The sequence below is a fragment of the Eschscholzia californica genome, unplaced genomic scaffold (assembly GCF_041429995.1).
Source record: "Eschscholzia californica isolate CP2 unplaced genomic scaffold, dmEscCali1.0.p SCAF_2, whole genome shotgun sequence".
NCBI classification, from domain to species: Eukaryota; Viridiplantae; Streptophyta; class Magnoliopsida; order Ranunculales; family Papaveraceae; genus Eschscholzia; species Eschscholzia californica.
This window is the reverse complement of record NW_028238309.1, coordinates 7,233,771-7,256,910: the sequence shown is the minus strand read 5'-3', so window position 1 is coordinate 7,256,910 and position 23,140 is coordinate 7,233,771. Positions and strand designations below refer to the sequence as shown.

At 35.3% G+C, this 23,140-nt stretch overlaps 3 protein-coding genes and 1 long non-coding RNA gene across 9 annotated transcripts in view; 3 read left to right on the top strand and 1 right to left on the bottom strand.

Moving 5' to 3' along the window:
* Positions 1 to 602: 602 nt before the first annotated feature.
* LOC147555784 (uncharacterized) lies at positions 603 to 6,925 on the top strand. Of its 6 annotated transcripts, none has more exons than XM_086663450.1 (7): positions 603 to 1,578; positions 2,565 to 3,095; positions 3,217 to 3,416; positions 3,793 to 4,468; positions 4,561 to 4,678; positions 4,762 to 4,937; positions 6,292 to 6,925. In XM_086663450.1, exons 1-3 carry the CDS (start codon positions 799 to 801, stop codon positions 3,328 to 3,330), a joined length of 1,425 nt encoding a protein of 474 aa, XP_086519576.1. In that variant the 5' UTR covers positions 603 to 798; the 3' UTR covers positions 3,331 to 3,416; positions 3,793 to 4,468; positions 4,561 to 4,678; positions 4,762 to 4,937; positions 6,292 to 6,925. The 6 variants fall into 6 exon arrangements, with proteins under 6 accessions (XP_086519576.1, XP_086519575.1, XP_086519578.1 ...); XM_086663449.1 differs by having other exon boundaries at positions 4,556 to 4,678; XM_086663452.1 differs by lacking the exon at positions 6,292 to 6,925 and adding an exon at positions 5,090 to 5,510 and having other exon boundaries at positions 3,979 to 4,468; positions 4,556 to 4,678.
* LOC147555780 (uncharacterized) overlaps positions 6,292 to 23,140 on the top strand; it is a 29,967-nt gene continuing 13,118 nt past the window's right edge. Inside the window, exon 1 of the mRNA XM_086658531.1 lies at positions 6,292 to 7,296. Within this exon, the coding sequence (XP_086514657.1) occupies positions 6,471 to 7,296 (826 nt within the window). The 5' untranslated portion in view covers positions 6,292 to 6,470. The remainder of the gene's footprint in view (positions 7,297 to 23,140) is intronic.
* On the top strand, positions 15,949 to 22,551 carry LOC147555783 (cysteine-rich receptor-like protein kinase 25). Its single transcript, XM_086663447.1, has 7 exons — positions 15,949 to 17,152; positions 19,800 to 19,928; positions 20,505 to 20,626; positions 20,709 to 20,919; positions 21,206 to 21,443; positions 21,657 to 21,807; positions 21,879 to 22,551. The coding sequence occupies exons 1-7, from the start codon at positions 16,354 to 16,356 to the stop codon at positions 22,224 to 22,226; spliced, it is 1,998 nt and encodes a 665-aa protein (XP_086519573.1). The 5' UTR covers positions 15,949 to 16,353; the 3' UTR covers positions 22,227 to 22,551.
* LOC147555782 (uncharacterized) lies at positions 19,975 to 23,107 on the bottom strand. Its single transcript, XR_015234992.1, has 2 exons — positions 22,732 to 23,107; positions 19,975 to 20,020 (listed from the first exon to the last, which is right to left on the bottom strand). It is a non-coding gene; the product is annotated as an uncharacterized LOC147555782 (long non-coding RNA).

The following is a 23,140-nucleotide window of genomic DNA, read 5'->3' as shown; positions in this document are numbered from 1 at the left end:
CTTCTAAATCATATATCATACAGTTATTTTGTTTAGACAACTCATTTATTTGTTTTCGGTCTCTCTTTCTCTCTTCTTCTAAACACTGAAGATGAATTTTTTTATTGGTAAATTAATTTGATTCATAAATTTTAATTTGTCCGTTTATTTGTCTCTTCCTTTCTTCTTCATGTAAATTTGATTCAACCCCTCTGTCTCTATATTTCTAAAGGTTAGGTTGAATTCATTTTTCTGTTAAGATTTTAGATTTAATTAAAATCGTACATTTTTTAGAGAGTAACATACATGCTTAGGTGTTTACACGCACTCTGAGAATGTTGTAAACACCTAACCCGTAAGACCGATATGTGATTTATCATAACGACGTTAGTCAAGAGGCATCTATCGCGCCCGTAGAGCGTAGTGGGAATCTAGTGTATGTCACAGTCGGATTCTCAAAAAGAAAAAAAGAATGGAGTCGGAAATTTGACCAGTGGAGCACTTTTTTTTGTTGTTGAAACCAGTGGAGAAAGTTCAACAAAAAAAAAAAAAAAAAAAAACCAGTGGAGCACTTCAATGACCCAAATGGAACGATAAAAGAAATACAAATTTTTATATCCGTTAATATTAAAAAAGTGCGTCCGAGGAAGTCAGACGAGCTTTTAGAGGAAGGAATAGAATTTTTGTTTGTAAAATTTGTAGTGCCACCCTTACTTATTACTTTTCCCTTTACTCCACCAGTCCACCTTCGCCCAGTCTTCCAGTCTTCTCTCTCTCTCTCTCTCTAAGATCGATCTACTTCTCTAAATCAAAATCAAAATGCGATCTTTACTGAAATCCCTTCCCAAAATCATAACTTCATCTTCATCCATAACAAAACTTCTCTTAATCTTCTCGACTTTCTGTAATCTCTACCTCCTAATCTCCCACAATCAAACTCAACCAATCCAAATCCACACTAAACAAATTTCCTCATCACCTAATTCCCCTCATCATCTTGTCTTTGGTATCGCTTCTTCCTCCAAAACCTGGCTTAAACGAAGTAGATTCGTTCATCTTTGGTGGAATCATCATCAACATCAACAAATGCGTGGTTTTGTTTTCCTCGATCGTTATCCTTTCACTAATCAATCTTTAGATCATCATACTCTTGATCTTCCTAGGGTTCTTATTTCAGAAGATACTTCTCGTTTTCCTTACACTTACAAAATTGGATTACGATCTGCTATTCGTATTGCACGTATTGTTAAAGAAACTATTGATCAGAATCTTACTGATGTTCGTTGGTTTGTTTTTGGTGATGATGATACTGTTTTCTTTGTTGATAATTTGGTTAAGACATTATCGAAATATGATCATAATCTTTGGTATTATATTGGAAGTAATTCAGAGAGCTTTGATCAGAATTCTTTGTTTTCATTTGATATGGCTTATGGTGGAGGTGGTTTTGCTATTAGTTATTCACTTGCTAGGGTTTTGACTAAGGTTTTTGATTCATGTTTGATGAGGTATCCACATTTGTTTGGTAGTGATAGTAGGGTTTTCGCTTGTTGTGCTGAACTTGGCGTTGGATTAACTCATGAACCTGGATTCCATCAGGTAATTCATTGTTTTCTATTTGTCAATTTAATTAAAAGTTAGCTTAATCAAAACAATTATGAACATTTGTTTGCGAATTCAAATTTGTGTCTGAAATGATTTATGGAAAATTCATGCTTAAGATATGGTAATGTTTGTACCAAGTAGTAGTAGTTCATGGATTTTCCTTTCATAGATGTAGGATTTCGTTCGAATACACTTTCTAAATCTAGATAAAATCAATGTCATCAGCTTCCGATTCCGTGAACTTGTTACCCTTTCTCGTGTTGCAGGTTCATTATGATGTCACCATATTTTGACCTTTCTAAGTATTACTGTATTAGGTATATAGTTCGAATATTTAGTTTTGACCCGAATACAAAAGTATTTGAAGATGCCAATAGATACGAACTTCCTGTCTTCACTGGAAATTTGTTGTAATCACATTTTGATTCTTATAAATGCACATTGAGGTTTTGGGTAACGGATAAATTCTCAATAAATTAATGAGTTTAAGGATGTGCTTAGTTTGAAATCCTTGTGAAAGTTCAAGTAGAATTCAAAAGAGAAACTAATTTCTTCACTTCAAGTTGGTAGCATCTTACTATCCAAGTTCCAAAGTCCAAACTATGTTTTACTTCGAAGTACCAGCAAATATCAAGTTGGCTTGTCACAAGCTATCCTTGTGCCCAGGTGTTCTTTACCTATCAAATCCATTTCAGATGTAACCTGAACTGTATTTAGTTGTGACTTGGTTGAACTTGTGTGTTGATCAGTGCCTCCAGTTGTAATTTTCTTCTAGAGTAGAGTTGAATATACAGCTTGATGTTCGACCGGGTGTACTTTGGACCACGCCAGTATGATTCATACTCCTCTCGACTTGAAATCCTGACTCGTCTTAATTAATATTTAACTAGGTTCTTTTGCTAAAAGTTTTTCTTGGTATCGATGATTTCAGACAACGCTGGTGTTTACGAACTGAATAATCTTATCTGGTATTTTAACAGGTTGATTTGCGGGGAAATCTGTTTGGACTGCTCGCTGCACATCCACTTGTACCTTTGGTATCTCTTCATCATCTGGAATACATGGATCCAATCTTCCCTAAGATGAACCATTCCGAGGCTTTAAACCATTTATTTGAGGCTGTTAAAGTTGACCCTGAGAGAATTTTGCAGCAAGTTGTTTGCTATGGCCACTCAAACTGGACTATTTCAATTTCGTGGGGTTATGTTGTTCAGCTATTCGAGAGCATTCAGTTTCTTCCTGACCTCCTTCGTTTGCAAAGGACATTTTTTCCATGGAGAAGAGGTTCAAACCCTAGTTTGGTTTCTTACATGTTTAACACAAGGGATGTTCCAAAAGATCCATGTCAAAGGCCTAGCGTTTTCTTCATGGAAAGTGTTGTTTCTGATACAAATGGAACAAGGAGCAATTACAAGAGACACTTCGCTGAGACTTGTTCCCGAAATGGTTCGTCAGTGAATCTTGAACAAATCAGAGTGTTCTCTCAGAAGCTAGAATTTGATTCTGGAAAGGTACTTGGTTATAAGTTTTATATGTTTGTAGCCTCCCAATTTACTGTTTTGAGTGTTTTGTATTATCTATCATGTTTGTTACCTGTAATTTCTATGGTTTCTGTAACTTTTTTGTTTTCAGTTGGTGGCCTCAAGACGTCCGTGCTGTGATGTCTTACCTTATTCTTTTGGAGCAGTGCTAGATATTAGCATTAGGGAGTGCAGAAATGAAGAATTGATCGCTGCGAACTACTAACATTTCACAATCATTGGTTCTTATGATAGACATTCTCTTGGTAGAGGATCAAAAGCAGTAGATAAGGAGTTCGATTGAACGATGAGGTATTTTCGCATGAATGGATATTTACTTACTCTTTCTTTTTCTCTTCCAGTTGGTGTGCCTTCAGTGTTCATTCTAATGAATAGATTGTTTTCGTTTTCTGCGTTACTTCACATTACTATGTTGATATAAAAATAAAATGAAAAAGTTGAAAGTGCAGTATAGCATGAATTTGTTTTCTGGACTGTTCTTTTTTCATCTTAAGCAGAAGTGTTCAAATAGATAATTTTTCAGGCCAAAATAACAAAAGTTACTGCTTTTATATTTGATTGGAAACTGAAAAGGGCTTGTCGTTTTTCATGACCTTCAGTAGCTTGATAGGCATCTGGATTAGGCTTTTATGTCGACCAATGGTTTTGATTTCTTTTATACTTGTAGATTTTGACTCTTCTTGGGATAGCAGCTATTTTGCAATGTTCTAGTTCTTGTTGAAGTGGATCCTCCCGTCTCTCCCTCTAAAAATTGTTCATCTTCAGCCAATTTCACAGTTAATAGTCTATTTCAGAATGTAAATGATCTACTCAATTTGTTATTGGCTACTGCGTCAATTCACAACTTCTACAGCACAACTGCGGGCAACCTTGCTGATTGAATCAATGGGAACTTCTTCTGCATAAATATCCTTTGTAATTGTCGTTGAAGTAAAGAAGCCAGCCATTGGGAAGACGATTGCCAATTGCGTGACTCAAGTCACCCTTTTCGGTGTTCTAGATAATAGAGAATTTCTGCCTTTGTGGAACAAGAAGATATTTCAGACCCAACTTTGTTCTATTTTGGGGAGTATGATGGGCAACCTTACAGAAAAAGCAGCTTTTGATCCTTCAACAAACATGACAGCAACTGGAAAACCCTAACTGTTCCGTGCACACCAGATTTATCTCCAAATGAATGTAAAACTTGTCTCGGAATTGCCTCCCCGGGGATTTGCTGTTATTTCTCTAGAGGTGGTAGGGTTCAGGCAGGAATTGTTATGTAAGGTGTGAAAAGTATCCCTTTCGATGGAATTCAGGGTCCAACTTCTCTTCATCTTCTTCACTTAACATGTCTGAAAAACGTAAGTATTTAAAATCCAAATCTTTTTCTCGTTCTATCTTAAAAATACATTAGAATGGGTTAGTGATTACTGTATATCATCATGAAGTGCAGGTCAGCTGATCAACCTATCAATAGCTATAGTTCATATTGTTTCATTTGCTTTTGTTGGGATTGTTATAATTGGTATTATCAGCTTTGACAAGCTTGGAAGGAAAAAACGCATTTGAAGGTAAGTAGATATAAACAAAGAAGTAAATCGAAAGACAAGATAATATCCTTGGAATGATAAGCAGTCTTGTTTTTCTCAAGCAGATACACATAGCTATGAGCAAAATGATTTGGTCCACGTCGAATACTCAACACCACAATGTACAAGGAGGATATCAGCTGAATCCCAAAGACATGATAGAATTTGCTGATCTACTTTCAGCTACAAATCACTTTTCTGGTTCAAAGAAACTAGAAGGTTGGTTCGGCGCTGATACAAGGTAATACATACATTTCTCTCTCTCACGCACATTATTTCTAATTCTCTTTTCTAGAAATCCATCATTAAACCTTATCTTGGTACTTCTAAGTATTAGACAAAGTATGTACAAGATGATGATGATATATTTGGTAATACATATTAGGTATACAGTATACTAGTTTGAGATGGATTAAATTTTCTTAAGCGTAAGCTATCCGATGGGCGGGTAGTAGCAATTAAGAGACTCTCGACTTTCTCAGCTCAAGTGTCAGAAGAATTCATGAATGACGTATTACTAAATACTAACAATGAAACCTCAACACGCGTAAGGCTCCTTAGTTGTCTCGAAAGAGAAGATATAATTTATATATATATATATATATATATAAATTCATGCCCAGTATCAGCCTTGATGTTTTCTAATAGTTTATTATATTGTAAAAGGCCCCCATCTAAATTTAGCATTGAACTCCTTAACCGCCGGCTCACCTTATAATTGAGATGTTTTATGTTAAAAGTAAATTATGTCTACTATATTCCCATATATTATGCCAAAAATGTTATTCTAAAGTATCAAGGCAGACTACCACAATCCATGTTCTTATCTACTAGTTTTTTTTTGTTATCTACTAGCTTGTGATTGGTAATCTTACAATTTTAAACTTCGGAACCATGATGTCATGAAACTAAAAATGATTTAGAGTTGAATTTAAGTTTGCTCCCTTAAAGACCCTTTCAAAAGTAATCAACTATTTAATATAGCCAAGTGAATCAAATGGAGTTGGACAGCTGACCAAGTATTTAGTATAGCCAACTATTTAATATTCCCACCAAGTCAATCAACTATTTAATATAGCCACCAAGTCAATCAACTATTTAATCCAAATCAATCAACTATTTTATATAACCAACTGTTTTTATTTTATAACACTAATGAAAATGATTGTACTCCTAACCTCTAGGTCAGCTAAGTAACCTTAACCATTCCACTCACCCACAATCCATGTAAAAGAAGACACTACTACAAAAACAAAAATTGTTACTGTGCCAGAAAAAGCAGGGTGAAATCGAACCAAACGTGACGTAAATTGTAGCATCTCCTGCAGGACCTGCACCCCATCACCAGTGCAGTAACAATTTTTGCGTCGACAGCTAGTTAGCACCTAATACTGACTTGGCGCTACTAGGGAGCCACCCAGTCTAGCCAACTCTAAATTTTTCAAAATAACATATTTTTCTTTGGTGCTAACAACAATTTTCGGGTACTTTTAGCGGATTCCTTTTTGTTTTCAACTATGAAGAGTAAATTCAAAATAACATATCCTATATTTTGTGTTTTTTAGACAAGGTACTATTTCTTTTTTCAAATGCAGGTCTGAATCAACACGAATAGACACATATTTCAAATAAAGCACCACTAGTCACTGCGCCTAGAGAAAAGAAAGAATCAAGAAAAGGAAAAAGAGAAGAGAAAAAATCAACAAAGAAAAAATCAAATCAAGATTCTATATAACATTTGAAATGACAAAAGAAAAGATTGGTAAACCCAAGAATGGCTTCTTCCAAACTCCAAATTAGTATCCAATCTCTCTGCTTTCTGTCTCTAGTAGCTCTCTTCCAACATTTTAGTGAAGTGAGTGCTCAACCAGGTTTTGCTACTCAGTACTATTGTGAAGGTACTAATTTCACCAGCAATAGCCCATATGAAGATAATCTCAAGCAACTATTATCTTTACTACCATCAAAAATTGAATCAGATAATAAATTTTATAATGGAAGTTCCGGTTCAGAGCCGGACAAAGTTTACGGTATCTTACTCTGCAGAGGTGATCTTAATACCGAAGGTTGTAGACTTTGTGCAGCAGCTGCAGTCGCGCAGATCACACAACGTTGTCCGAACAGTAAGGAGTACATTTCGTGGTATGATAAGTGTATGTTCCGGTATTCCAATCGAAATATGTTTTCGGTTGTGGAAGAGAAACCAGAATGGACTTTGTATAATAAAAATAATATGACAAATCAGGAAGCATTCCATGCAATAGCAACGCAGTTGATGGATGGATTAGTAAGAATAGCTACTACTACTAATAAAGGAGAATTATTTGCTACTGGTGAAGTAAATTTTACTTCTGCGCAAACAATATATGGGTTGGTTCAGTGTACTTTAGATATAACTGCAGATGAATGTAACAGATGCTTGAGGAATGAGGTGGGTAATATTACTAATTGTTGTTATGGGAAACAAGGTGCAATAGTGCTAAGACCAAGTTGTAATATAAGGTATGAAGTATACACTTTCTATGCTTCCTCAACCAAGCAACCTCCCGCGCCAAATTCGACTACTACACCTCCAGCACCAAATTCGACTACTACTCCAGGTATTTTTTTTCACGTTCTTTTATTTTCGCTCTTGAAAATGGTTGTTCGATTACACTCCACTTTTCTTTTTCTTAATTGGAGCATTAGTCCAACTCCGCCATTAGAATCTGAAGGAAAGAAATTTAGCCCAAGGATTATCTCTACTCCAATAGTTTAGATTAGGATTATGCTATATCCGAAGAACTTAAAGCAAATTTTGACAGTGCTAGAAATATCAAGGATTATCTCTACTCCTATAGTTTAGATTAGGATTATGTAAACCGGATACTTTTCAAGGCGAGCACGTGACTGTACTGTAGTACAAAAATCAATTTGTTCACATTTCATTTTAGATTGATCGCAGTAATATTTCTGATTCAAACATTTCTTTGGTTTCCAGAAAAAAGGAAGAAATCAAACATTGCTCTCAAAGTGATCATACCTGTAGTAATATCTCTGATGCTCATCGGTTTATTCATAATTTTATGGTTGAAAAAGAAAAAGAAGGCCTCTAAAACGCTTGACGGTAAGTAAATATCATCTTATAGGCTTACAATTGAAACTGAATGCACCTTTATCCACAGGATCTGTGCCCGGAACAATATATACCGAATAATTACGCCACTATTGCTCAAACTATTGGAATTTAGACAAACAAGCAAAATGTCGCAATAGCTATACGAGTAACGCAGTTGATTATATTCAAGAAATTAGAGGAACAGGAACTGTAGCAGCCCCAATGACAGAAGTTTAAGATCCATACAGACCATCTCAATGCAGGCTATCATAATAACCTAAAACATCAGTGCTTTAAATCATCTATACATGACTATTCTATGATAAAAATCATAAAACATTAACTGATATGAATCTTCAAGAACAAGTTTCCATACCTAACTATATTTTATTAATGTTTGATGTGTCTATTGATTTGTTTCCAAGTGTATGTTGTTTATTTCTACTTGTTTGTCTGTTTATTCTTGGCAAAGATATGGATGACATTACAAATGTAGAATCATTGCGGTTCGGCTTGAAAACAATAAGAGACGCCACTAACAACTTCTCTGATGTTAACAAGCTTGGGAGAGGAGGATTTGGTTTTGTTTACAAGGTAATTTACTAAGATTAGTTATAATCAAGTATGCAGATTCTGTATTCAAAAGATTTCACATCTTCTATCTATATATTATCAGGGTAGGCTACCAAGTGGACAAGAACTAGCGGTGAAGAGGCTGTCACTAAACTCTGAACAAGGCAAAAAGGAATTCAAAACTGAGATTGGATTATTGGTCCAGCTTCGGCACAGAAACCTAGTTAGGCTTCTAGGATTTTGCTTGGAGGAAGGAGAAAGTATACTCGTCTATGAGTTTCTGCCAAATGGAAGCCTCGACCAGATTCTATTTGGTTTGTTTACTCTTCTTGTTTTATCATGAGCATAAATCTTCCCATTTAAGTTTCACCTTCACGAATTACATTTAGATTTGTTTTTTAGAGAACCCGCGAGTACTCCAAGCTGAGTAACCAAAACGAAAAGAAACATGTTTAGGCCAACATAGATTCATAACTGCACGAAATATACGTTTCATGATATACAATAGTATAATATATATATATATATAAAAGTTCAAGAATACTGAGTAGTCAACTACCATAACCTTGAGGTCTAATTTGGTCTTTTATTTTGATTGACTTAATGCTAGATCCGTTGAAATCTGTAAACTTAACTTGGGAAATACGATACAAAATCATCGGCGGAATTGCTAAAGGGACACTTTATCTTCATGAAGATAATCGACTAACAATTATTCATCGTGATCTCAAAGCTAGCAATGTTTTGTTAGACAAAGATATGAATGCAAAGATATCTGACTTCGGCATGGCAAGACTATATGAAATTGATCAAACTCAAGGAGATAGCAGTAAAGTCGTGGGAACACTGTAAGTAACGAAATTCTAACCTATAGTTCTGTTACAAGTTAGAAACAAACTTGGAAATACTATTACATACCTTGAGGGACCTACAGAAAAGGATTTGTTAATAGTTTAGTACTCCTAACAATCATTTACAAACTTACTAATAATATTTCATATCCCAGTGGGTACATAGCGCCAGAGTACTTACTGCAGGGGCAGATCTCTACTAAATTGGATGTATATAGTTTCGGTGTGTTACTTCTAGAAATAATAACCGGCAAGAGAATAAATCATTTCAACAAAAAAGAGCATGCTGAGGATCTTCTTAGCTATGTAAGTGTATATATATATATATGTGTATACATTTGAACTTAAGAACTAATGAACTTCAAAGATTCTAACAAATAGTTGCAGGTATGGAGAAACTGGCAGGAAGAGACAGCTTTAGAAGTCATAGACGAAACAATGAGAGAGTGCTTCTCCGCAAATGAAGTTATGAAGTGTATACAAATAGGATTGTTATCTGTTCAAGACGTTAGTGAAAGACCAACTATGTCATCTGTCATTCAGATGCTCACTAGTGAAATAATTACCCATCTCCAAGTACCATCAGCACCGGCAGTGTTCCACCGTGGTCCAATTTTGGCGACAATAACTTCCCAGGATGATACATCAAGAGGAACTAGATCGGATAGTTCTACACACGTAACCCATCCAAGCAGTTCGTCGAATCAGGTCTCAATTAGTGAAATTAACCCCCGGTAATGAATAGAAAAGGTAGATAGAACACTTGTAACTTATGATCAGAGGATGGTCAATAAGGTTCAGAATAACTTGCTAAGTTGTTAATGGCTTTGTATTTCATTTTCTTTTGGTTTACATTGGGTTGTGATTAGACTTTCAGATTATTGCTCTGTTACTCACTGTCATTGACAATGCCATATAAGTCTGATGAAGAAGAAACCTGATAAAACTTCCAACTGCCAACTGCCAAAGAGTTCAAGGCAGCAACTATGAGCCAACTAACTATTAATATGGAGTTGTTTTTCATTCTATGTAACACTATTGGCATCCACCTCTGTCATTATGTCAAACCCCTTGTGAACCTCCTTGGGAAAGTAGCATTACCGATTCAGTCGGTTACATGAGGCATGAGTTTGACCGTCTATTTTTATTAGGAGTTTGATAGAGATCAAATCCCACGGCTGGTATAAAATCTTCTTCATGTAAATTTACTTAAAATAGAAGGGTATTAGTGTAAAGCGATAAAAATATATCCCTACAATGACTACCCATATGTCTCACTCCTTATTTATTCTCCCGGTATCTTCTTTATTTTCTTTCCAAAATCGAAATCATCTTCATTACGGGTTGTTTTTTTATTTAAATGTATCTCTGACGTTAGCTAAGTGGGATCTATCGCTCTCGTAAGACGTGGCGGAAACCTAGTCTATGTAATAGAAGGAATGCCTTTCCTTGCTTGGTACTTGAGACGTGTCACTTCAGCCATAAGCTCATTTACAACTTTAGCAATAGAGGGAAGTGGCTTACTAAGCAAAATTGTACTACGAATCGATTCAAAATCACTACGCAATGCCATCAGAAACTGAACCAGCCGACCTTCCTCCCTACCAGCAATATAAGGAGGACAAGCCTGCAACTCTTGGGATTCTGTAAGAGCTAACTGATCCCAAAGATCAGTAATTGCAGCATGAAATTCTTGAATATCTCTCTTCTTCATATTTCTAATATCAACTTCTAACTTATACTATGTTGCAAAGTTTGATTGCTGAAACATATCTGCTAAGTAAAACTACATCTCAGGAAAAGTTCGAAATTTCGCCAACTGATATCTAATAGTGTTATCCACTGAGTTATTAATCCAAGTAGTAATTTTTGAATTGTTTGCTTCCCAAACCCTAGATAACTCAGCAAAGTTTTCTTTCGATCTATCAATTGGTTGAATAACAGTACCATCAATGTTATCCCACAAATATTTTTCTTTAAAAAAATTTCTCATAAAAAAACTCCAATAAGAGTAATTTTTACCATTCAATCTTACACTAATAGCTTGCAATGAATCATCTTTCTAATCTACATTTTCTCAATTCGATACCAAATATAACCACGAAAACAAATATAACCAAGAGAAACAACACCAAACAGACTAGCTAAAGAAATACGAACAACGAGAAGTAGTGCGAAATAACAATACCAGATCTACAACGAGAATAGCAATACCAAAGAGAAAATCATCACCAGATTAGTAGAAGAAACTTTCATTCCTTTAGGATCTTAAAGGCTTTGATACCATGTAGAAATCAATATTAACACAATAATATGCAAAGAGAAGAAGATTGGAGAAGAGAATCTTTTAATGAAAGCTAGGCCGGGTTTCATTAGTTGTAGTTAGGTTTACAAGATAACAAAAAGATAAATATATACTAAAGACAAAAGACTAAATGACCTTAAGGGGCAAATGACTAAACTACCCTAACTATTATATATTATTCTAATAGTAAGATTTGTGTTGTGACTGTAGTCGCGCAGATCCCAAAACGTTGTCCGAACAGTAAGGAGTATATTTTCATGGTATAATAATTGTATGTTTCGGTATTTAGATGTAAATATATTTTCAGTTGTGGAAGAGAAACCAGAATGGAATTTGCATAATGACAGTAATATGACAAATCAAGAAGCCTTCCAAGCAAATAGCAACACAGTTGATGGATGGATTAGCAAGAATAGCTACTTCTAATAAAGGAAAATTGTACTTCTAAGCAAACAATATATAGGTTGGTTCAGTGTACTTTAGATATAAATCCAGATGAATGTAACAGATGCTTGATGAGTGAATTGAGTGATATTAGTAATTGTTGTTAGGGAAGAAAGGTGCAATAGTGCTTAGACCAAGTTGTAATATGAGGTATGAAGTATACCCTTTCTATGCTTTCTCAACAAGGCAAACTCCAACGCCTAATTCGACTACTAAACCAGGTTTTTTTTTCTCCTGTTCTTTTATTTTTACTCTTGAAAATGGTTGTTACACTACACACTGCTTTTCTTTATTTATTTACTTGGTAGGAACATTATGTTGGAACCCGGAGCTGATTTTGGTTGGATACGACAAGTCAAACTTAGAAACAGAGTGACACCATTTCTTTCATCATGTCAAGCTCTTAAATTTAGAGCCAAGAATCACTCAAATCCGATCCGGATGAATGAAATATTTAAGTCGGAAGTTTGGGCGAAAGTTTAGTTAAGCTAGGGACTAAACGGAAAAAAAAGGACAAGTTTGTTTGAGGCCATTTGCGCGAAGCCATCACATCCAGATCCGGACGACTCGCGTTTTCCGCGCGAAACTCCGAGATCTAACAAACGCACGCTAGATTCTTCGTAATCTTGGTGGAACCCCACCAGGGGTGTTGGATCTGAGAGGATCCAGATGGAATAAATACCTTTTTTTCTCTCATACACATTATTTCTAATTCTATAAATCCATCATTAAACCTTATCTTGGTACTTCTAAATATTGGACAAAGTGTGAAGAAGATGATGATGATAGATTTGGTAATATCTATCAGGTACACTAATTTGAGGTGGATTAAATTTTCTTAAGGGTAAGTTACCAACTTACCGATGGACGGGTAGTAGTAATTAAGAGGCTCCCGACTTTCTCAGCTCAACTGTTAGAAGAATTCATGAATAATGTATTACTGATAATGAAATTTCAGCACACGAATCTTGTAAGGCTCCTTAGTCGTCTCGAAAGAGAAGATATTATTTATTCATATAAATTCATGCCCTATATCAGCCTTGATGTCTTCCTGGGGTTGACATTTCTCAAAAACCTCTCTTATAATCTGCCAGGACTCCAAAATTGCTGTTTCAAGGATTTAGAATAACTTTTTTGTGTATTCATTTTCAACCCTAGCCGACATTAAAGATAACCTAATTGGCTAATTCCATTCAGCCGATATTCAGTCGTCTACATCACAACCTTGCACCTATTTTGCTGACTTCTTTGCGTTGGTATTTAGTTGCTTAATCCTAATCTTGGGTTCATTTGCTGACGCTAAAATTTGTTGCTAGACATTGTAGTTTTTTTTTTTTTTGTTGAAAGCTAAACATTGTAGTTAATACCTAGAAAAATAGGCCTCGCAAGAAGGAAAGGGCTATATATTCTTCCAATTTCCAATACGGTTGGCTATTAATTTAAGGAAGCAAATGGCTTAAATAAGGACATTTTAGTGAAGTGACACATGTGCCACTTAACCTTGAAATAATGGAATCAACAGTGTAAAGCCAAAGACAATTATGAAATGCGTAATACCTATAAAATAATTAGGGTTATTTCCCTAATGGCCCCCTACTTTGTGACCAGCTTCCTGCCTAGCCCCCTACTTTACGAGAAATGTCCATATGGTCCCCTCCCGTTATAACTCCGTTACTCTCTCTCTTCCATTTCTTTTCTCTCTCCTCCAACATGTTTTCTCTCTCTGCCACCTCGTTAAAACCTGCCAACTCATCATCTTCTCCGGGAAGGTCGCCGGCCGGGCAATTTTCCGGCCGGCGACCTTTAAACCTAAAAAAAAAAAAAAAAAATTTCATCTCTCCTCTCTCTCTAAAAAAAAAACATTTTTTTCCACCTCCCTCTCTCTCTCTAAACTCCGGCGAAGGGTAACCCCCTTCGCCGGAGTTGAGAGAGAGAGAGGGAGGTGAAAAATTTTTTTTTTTTTTTTTTTTAGGTTTAAAGGTCGCCGGCCGGAAATTGGTCGGCCGGCGACCTTCCCGGAGAAGATGATGAGTTGGCAGGTTTTAACGAGGTGGCAGAGAGAGAAAACATGTTGGAAGAGAGAGAGTAACGGTGTTATAACGGGAGGGGGCCATATGGACATTTCTTATAAAGTAGGGGGTTAGGCAGGAAGCTGGTCACAAAGTAGGGAGTCATTAGGGAAATAACCCAAATAATTAAGAGGATGTGTTTTATAGAATATACATTCTTCTTCAATGGTTAAGGTTATACCTCTCAAATTTATCATCAAGAATTAGGATTATATCTCTCGAATAAACCATATATCTTTCAAATAGTTTGTTATATTGTGAAAGGCCCATCTATATTTAGCACTGAACTCTTTAACCTCATCTCACCTTATAATTGAGATGTTTTATGTTAAAAGTAAATCTTCCAATCCATGTTCATATCTACTGCTTTCTCTCTCAGGCGGTTTACGTGACGAGTTTATTGGACGGGCTGAGTAGAGTTTTTGAAAGTAAATTAGGTCTACTATATTCCCATATATTATGCCAAAAAAGTTACTCTAAAGTATTTAGGCAGACTATCACAATCCATGTTCTTATCTACTGGTTTTTTTTGTTGCAAGTACTTGTGTACTAGCTTGTGATTGGTAATTTTACAATTTTAAATTTAGGAACCATGATATGATGATCTCATAAAACTAAAAATGATTTAGAGTTGAATTTGAGAGTTGAATTTAAGTTTGGCCGCCCTTAAAGACCCTTTGGAAAGTAAGAAGTTTGATTCCATGTACTGAGAATTTTGGTTGGGCGTACTTTTGAAACTTATTAGCCAACTGCCAAGTGTTGAAGCCAGCATGCATCGTTATCAGCCAACTACTAGGAGTTGGACAGCTGACGAACAATTTAATACAGCGAAGTCAATCAACTGGAAGCCTCCGGCCCAATAAAAAAAAAATTGGGAGATGTTCCATGTGTAATGAAGGGGCCACTAACATTTTCATTTTATATCTTTCAACAAAAAAAAACATTTTCATTTTATATTCTCATCAAAAAAAAAAACATTTACATTTTATATAACACTAACTAAAATCATTGTACATCTAATGTGTGGGTCAACTAAGTAGCCTTAATCATTCCACCAACCAACTATCCATGTAAAAGAAAGTACTACTATAAAAACAAAAAATTAAATGTTAATGTGCCAGAAAAAGCAGGGTGAAATCCAACCGGAATGTGACGTAAATTATAACATCTCCTGCACTCCATCAACGGTAATAATTTGCACCCGACAGAATTGCTATTCGCATGGACTGCCGGTTAGCACCTAATATGGACTTGGTGCTACTGGGAGGCACTTAGTCCGCCCAACTCTAATTTTTTTTTCTTTTCTTCTACTTTGAATCATCACCGACACTTTATCATGAAAACAATCTTGTTTCTGAATCTGCATCATCGATTAACAATGAAGAGTTCGAGAGATAAAAAAATCTTCTTTTAGAGAGAGAAAGAGAGTAAAACCTTCATGGGAAGAACTCTGATTCCAAACAAACCTTAATCTATGATGAAGAGCTAGAGAGAGAAAGGACCGTGATTCAAAACCACCACTAAAAATACTCCCAGAAACCCCACACTCGAACTGGTCTAGAGCCTGAGACCTTAAGCAAAGTTTCAGACTGACCAGTCCTAACCCCAAAGCAAGGGCTCAGAATCTGCATGCCTGGACCAATCTGAAATCTCTCAGAGTGATCCTTGCTTTAATTGCAGAAGGATCGATCCATGCCCTAGTGCTAATAAATGTTCTGGGTCAAAAGGAGGTTGACCTTAGTCGATCTTTTCCCTAGGTACTAACAACAATTCTCATGTGTTTTTAACCGCTTCGGTTTTGTTTGCAGCCATGAAAAAGTAAATTCAAAACAACATATTCTATACTATGTGTTTTTTAGACAAGGTACTATCTTTTTGTTTTTTTAAATACAGTTCAGCTCCCCAATAGACAGATCTTTCAAATAAATCCACCAGTGTAAATAATTTGTGGAGATTAAACGAGAAGAGGAGACATTATTAAGATGACGTTGACAAGCACATGTATGACTGACTCACAAAGCACCACTAGTCACTGCCACTATAGACACCAACAATTACTATATGCAACCCAACTCACTGCTAAATTACAAGATAACCTCAAAAGCAGACTATTTTGACTTGACTTATCTTTGATGTCCCTCTTATGCTACCTGTAACTCAAAGAAGAAAAAAAGATAAGAGAAATAAGCAACAAGGAAAAAAATCAAATCAAGATTCCTCCTAACTCTTCAAAAGAGAAACTCTTCTTTCAAACTTCTCTATAGAACATTTGAAATGAGAAAACAAAAGATTGATAAACAAAGCCTGTAAACCCAAGAATGGTTTCTTCCAAACTCCAAATTCGTATTCAATCTCTCTGCTTTCTGTCTGTAGTAATTCTCTTCAACCATTTTAGTGCAGTGAGTTCTCAACCCAGTTTTGCTTTTCAGTACTACTGTGAAGGTAAGAATTTCACCAGCAATAGCCAATATGAAGATAATCTCAAGCAACTCCTATCTTTACTACCATCAACCATACAATCAGATATCAAATTCTATAATGGGAGTTTAGGCCAAGATCCGGACAAAGTTTACGGTATCTTACTCTGTAGAGGTGATCTTGATACCGAAGGTTGTAAGATTTGTGCAGCGACTGCAGTCGCGCAGATCACACAACGTTGTCCGAACAGTAAGGAGTACATTTCGTGGTATGATAAGTGTATGTTCCGGTATTCAGATCGAAATATGTTTTCGGTTGTGGAAGAGAAACCAGAATGGACTTTGCATAATAAAAATAATATAACAAATCAAGAACCATTCCATGCAATAGCAACACAGTTGATGGATGGATTAGTAAGAATAGCTACTACTACTAATAAAGGAGAATTATTTGCTACTGGTGAAGTAAATTTTACTTCTGAGCAAACAATATATGGGTTGGTTCAGTGTACATTAGATATAACTGCAGATGAATGTAACAGATGCTTGAGGAGTGAGGTTGGTAATATTACTAGTTGTTGTTATGGGAAGAAAGGAGGAATAGTGCTTAGACCAAATTGTAATATAAGGTATGAAGTATACCCTTTCTATGCTTCCTCAACAAGTCAACCTCCAGCACCAAATCCGACTCCTACACCAGGTATTTTTTTCATGTTCTTTTATTTTCACTCTTGAAAATGGCTGTTCGATTATACGGCGCTTTTCTTAATTGTAGCGTTAGTCCATCTCCACTATTAGAATCTAAAGGAAAGAAATTTAGCCCAAGGATTATCTTTACTCCAATAATATAGATTTAGGACATTAATAAGGGGAAAAGTGGTACTCAAGTGAAATACTCCTACCCAAGATACAAATCAAGAAAAATATTTTCATATATATATCTCCAAAATATGGATACACTAGAATTAAGATTATTTCTATATTTACGTTGTTTATTTCCAACCATTGTAATTCTCTTCTATAATAAATAAACATGGATGTATATGGTTTTCCTCAACCAAACCCTAAATCTTTCATGGTTTTAGAGCTACAAAACTCTAAAGAGTATAGTTTCGATCCTATTTTGCTTCCGCTTAACCGGAGGCGGTAGCCGCTTCCATGACTACCGTACGCCGGAATCATAGTAATATTTTTTCTCTTTTATTTTGTTTCTAGTTTAATTAGTTTCCTTCATACTTTTCAATAAATTTAGTCAAGGTTTACTATCGAAGTTTTTTGATATTTTTCAATAAGATTTCAACAGTGGAGATTTTAGTTATCAATAATTGTTATGGGTTTGGGAGGTTTTTGTTCTCAATGATGGACGAACTATTTATAATGGGAAGAAGATCTTTAATCAATGAGTTTCGTGGATGGGTTAAATTGGTGTTCAAGAAAGTTTAAAGTTAATTCATTATTGGTGCAGGAACAGTAAGAAAAAAAATGGTAGTTTTGGTTTTCTTTTTTGCTGGTCGATAATATCGGACTCGTTGTTTGTCGTCATTTGGAGTGCAAGGTTGGTGCCTCCTCGTTGGTGTTTTTTTGTCACTTTGCCTTCACAAGGTAGACGTCTCGTGTTGTTGCCATGCGCCTCCGAACCTAGAGTGGCTATGCTCACTAAGTGCAACCTTTCTCGTTGTTATTATGTCATGTTTGTTCGTTATTACTGCCGTAATATTTCTACCGATCTACACCAAAAAAGTTTCTTTATCAACCAATTCTCTGATTGCCTTAATGAATATTGTCTCAACAAATCGTCTCATCACCAACATGAACTTTCGGTTTGATCCTCCATTCAATTTACCGGAGGGTAATAAGGGTAAAAGTGGTACTCAAGTCAAATACTCCGACCCAAGATACAAATCAAGGAAAATATTCTCATATATATCCCCAAGATATGGATACATTAGAATTAGGATTATTTCTATATTTACGTTGTTTATTTCTCTTCTATTATAAATAAACATGGAGGTATCCATATTTATTTATAATAAAAGAGTCATACAATGATTGAAAATAATTAACGTAAAATATAGAAATAATCTTAATTTTAGTCTATCCATATCTTGTCGATATATATATATATATATATATGAGTATTTCTTTGATTTGTATCTTGGGTAGGAATATTTGACCTGATTACCACTTTTACCCTTATTACCCTCCCGCAAATTGAACGAAGATTAGATCGAAAGTTCAATTTAGAAATAACTTGATAAGACGATTCTTTGACGTATTCTTCATAAAGACAATCATGGAATTGGTTGATGAACAAGCGTTTTTGGTTTAGATCGGTATAAATATTACGGCAGTAATAACGAACAAGCATGACATAATAACAACGAGAAATGTTGCACTTAGTGAGCATAACCTCTCTGGGTTCAGAGGCTCATGGCAACAACACGAGACGTCTGGCTTGTGAAGACAAACTTAGCACAAACACCAACAAGGAGGCAGCAACCTTGCACTCCAATGGCGAGAAACAACGACGGCCGATATTATCGATCGGCGAAAAAGAAACCAAAACTACCACTTTTTTTTTCTTACCGTTCATGCACCAATAATGAATTAACTGTAAACTTTTTTGAACACCAATTTAACTCCATCCACGAAACTCATTAATATTGAAGATCCCCTTCCCATTATAAATAGTTCGTCCATCATTGATAAGAAAAACCTCCCGAACTAATAACCGATAATATCGATAACTAGAATCTCCACCGTTGAAACCTTATTGAAAGCATAAAAAAACTTCGACGGTAAACCTTGACTACATTTATTAAGAAGTAGGAACTCAGCTAATTAAAAAACTTAGAGAAAAAAAATAAAGTAGAAAAAAACTATGATTCCGGCGGATGGTAGTCATGGAAGCGGCTACCGCCGCCGGTTAAGCGGAATCAAAATAGGATCGAAGCTATACTCTTTAGAGTTTTGTAGCTTTGATACCATGAAAGATTTAGGTTTTGGGTGAGGAAAACCACATACCTTCATATTTATTTATAATAAAAGAGTAATACAATGGTTGGAAATATTGCCGTAAATATAGAAATAGTCCTAATTCTAGTCTATCCAAATCTTGTAGATATATATGAGAGTATTTCTTTGACTTGTACCTAGGGTAAGAATATTTGACTTGATTACAACTTTTACTCTTATTAGACATGCTATATATCCGAAGAACTTAAAGAAAATTTTGATGGTACTAAAAATATCATGGCAGATATAATGATTTATGGTCTTTCAAAGTTATAGTAAACCGGATTCTTTTCAAGGCGAGCATATTTCTGATTCAAACATATGGTTTTCAGAGAAAAGGAAGAAATCAAACATTGCTCTCAAAGTGATCATACCTGTAGTAATATCTCTGATGCTCCTCGTCGGTATATTCATAATTTTATGGTTGAAAAAGAAAAAGAAGGCCTCTACAACGCTTGATGGTAAGTAAATATCCTCTTATAGGCCTACAATTGAAACTGAATGCACCTTTATCCACAGGATCTATGCCAGGAAAAGTATTATTGACAGCCTCCTGTTCCAAGCTCAAACTATTAGTAATATGGTAAACAATAGCTATACAACCATAGCTTGTTCTATAAGGGAAAGTAACCACAATATATACCGAACAATTACGCAACTATAGCTCGAACTGTTAGAATTTAGACAAACAAACATAAAGCACAAATGGTAAACAATAGCACAAATGGTAAACAATTACGAGTAACGCAGTTGATTATATTCAAGAAATTAGCAGAACAGGAACTGTATCAGCCCCAATAACAGAAATTAAGATCCATGCAGGCCATCAAGGCAGACTATCATACTCTCCTAAAACATCAGTGCTTTAAATCATCTATAAATGACTATTTTATGATAAAACATTAATGAATCTCTAAGAACATGTTTCCATACCTAACTATTGTTTATTAATATTTGATTATGTGTCTATTGATTTGTTTTCCAAGTGTATGTTGTTTATTTCTACTTACTTGTTTATCTACTTATTCTTGGAAAAGATATGGATGACATTACAAGTGTAGAATCATTGCGGTTCAGCTTGAAAACAATAAGAGACGCCACTAACAACTTCTCTGTTGTTAACAAGCTTGGGAGAGGAGGATTTGGTTTTGTTTACAAGGTAATTTACTAAGATTGGTTATAATCAAGTATGCAGATTATGTGTTCAAAAGATTTCACATATTCTATCTATATATTATCAGGGTAGACTACCAAGTGGACAAGAACTAGCGGTGAAGAGGCTGTCACTAAACTCTGGACAAGGCAAAAAAGAATTCAAAACTGAGATTGGATTATTAGCCAAACTTCAGCACAGGAACCTAGTTAGGCTTCTAGGATTTTGCTTGGAGGGAGAAGAAAAAATACTCGTCTATGAGTTTGTGCCAAACGGAAGCCTCGACCAGATTCTATTTGGTTTGTTTACTCTTCTTGTTTTATCATGAGCATAAATCTTCCTATTTAAGTTTCACCTTCACAAATTACATTTAGATTTGTTTTTTAGAGAACCCGGCAGTACTCCAAGCTGAATAAACAAAACCAAAAAAAACATGTTTAGGCCAACATAGATTCATAACTGCACGAAATATACGTTTCATGCTATACAATAGTATAATTTATAAAAGTTCAAGAATACTGAGTAGTCAACTACCATAACCTTGAGGTCTAATTAGGTCTTTTATTTTGATTGACTTAATGCTAGATCCGTTGAAATCTGTAAACTTAACTTGGGAAATACGATACAAAATCATCGGAGGAATTGCTAAAGGAATACTTTATCTTCATGAAGATTCACGACTCAGAATAGCTCATCGTGATCTCAAAGCTAGCAATGTTTTGTTAGACAATGATATGAATGCAAAGATATCTGACTTCGGCATGGCAAGACTATTTGAAATGGATCAAACTCAAGGGGATAGCAGTAAAGCCGTGGGAACATAGTAAGTAATAAAATTCTAACCTATAGTTCTGTTATAAGTTAGAAACAAACTTGCAAATACTATTTCATACCTTGAGAGACCTACAAAAAAGGATTTGTTAGTAGTTTAGTAACTTGCTAACAATCATTTACAAACTTACTAATACGCAAAAGTTTGAGATTTTAAAGCAACTTGTTGTTAACAATTGTTTACTCTTTGTCTATTATATCCCAGTGGATACATAGCGCCAGAGTACTTACTGCATGGGCAGTTCTCCACTAAATCGGATGTATATAGTTTCGGTGTGTTACTTCTAGAGATAATAACCGGCAAGAGAATAAATCATTTCCAGGAAACAGAGAATTCTGAGTATCTTCTAAGCTATGTAAGTATATGTGTGTACACATTTGAACTTGAGAATCAATGAACTTCAAAGATTCTAACTAGTAGTTGCAGGTATGGAGAAACTGGCAGGAAGAGACAGCTTTAGAAGTCATAGACGAAACAATAAGAGACTGCTTCTCCGCAAATGAAGTTATGAAGTGTATACAAATAGGATTGTTATCTGTTCAAGACGTTAGTGAAAGACCAACTATGTCATCTGTCTTTCAGATGCTCACTAGTGAAATTACATATCTCCAAGTACCATCAGCACCAGCACTGTTCCACCGTGGTCCAATTTTGGCGAGAATGACTTCCCAGGATGATACATCAAGAGGAACTAGATCGGATAGTTCTACACAAGCAACCAATCCAAGCAGTTCGTCGAATCAGGTCTCAATTAGTGAAATTATCCCCCGGTAATGAATAGAAAAGGTATATAGAACACTTGTAACTTATGATCAGAGGATGGTCAATAAGGTTTCAGAATGACTTGCTAAGTTGATTTACTGATTCACCCCAGCGACAATATCTGATCAATCATTCAATATAACTTGAAGTCAAGTTGTTAATGGGTTTGTATTGCATTCTCATTTGATTTACATTGGGTTGTGATTAGACATTCAGATTATTGCTCTGTTACTCACTGTCATCGACAATGCCGTATTGTGTCTGATGAAGAAGAAGAAACCTGATAAAATTGCCAGTAACTATTTTGCTAATTAAGAAATCATAAACAGTTCTGAAATCTCAAGTTTGAATTGCATTATTCATTTGATTAGGTTTTCTTTTGTGGAAAATATGGGTAATCTTACAAGGAGTGAATCAATAAATTACGATTCAACAACAATTATTGAATTTTTCGGAATTTTTTGTGGAAAATAATGTTCATTTCGTTTGTTCTTACTAAATAAGAAGTCCGGGATACCTGTAATAGTTGTTCTTGCTTCAGTTGCTGCTCTTGTAACAACACAGATAGAGTTATTCTCAAGTTTAAGATGTGTGACTGAGAAGGGAAGCTGCAACTTTCCAGATATTGCAATTAACTCGGACACAAAAGTCAAGATCTAGAAGCCTGTGATTCTAGTTTGCACATAATCAAATGTTAGTATGAACCAAGTGAAGAGAGGAAATAAAACATTCAGACAACCAAGCACAGAATGTGAAAATCCAGAGACTTGTTGAACACAATCAATCTACTAGAATGGAAGAGTTATTACAGTTAACAATAAATGAACAATCGCCCACTACATACTCTTAAGGCTTGAACTCGAGAACTTAATTCTTGAGTAAGTTAAGAAAACACCAAAGATAGTCTCTCGAATATCTCTAAGAAA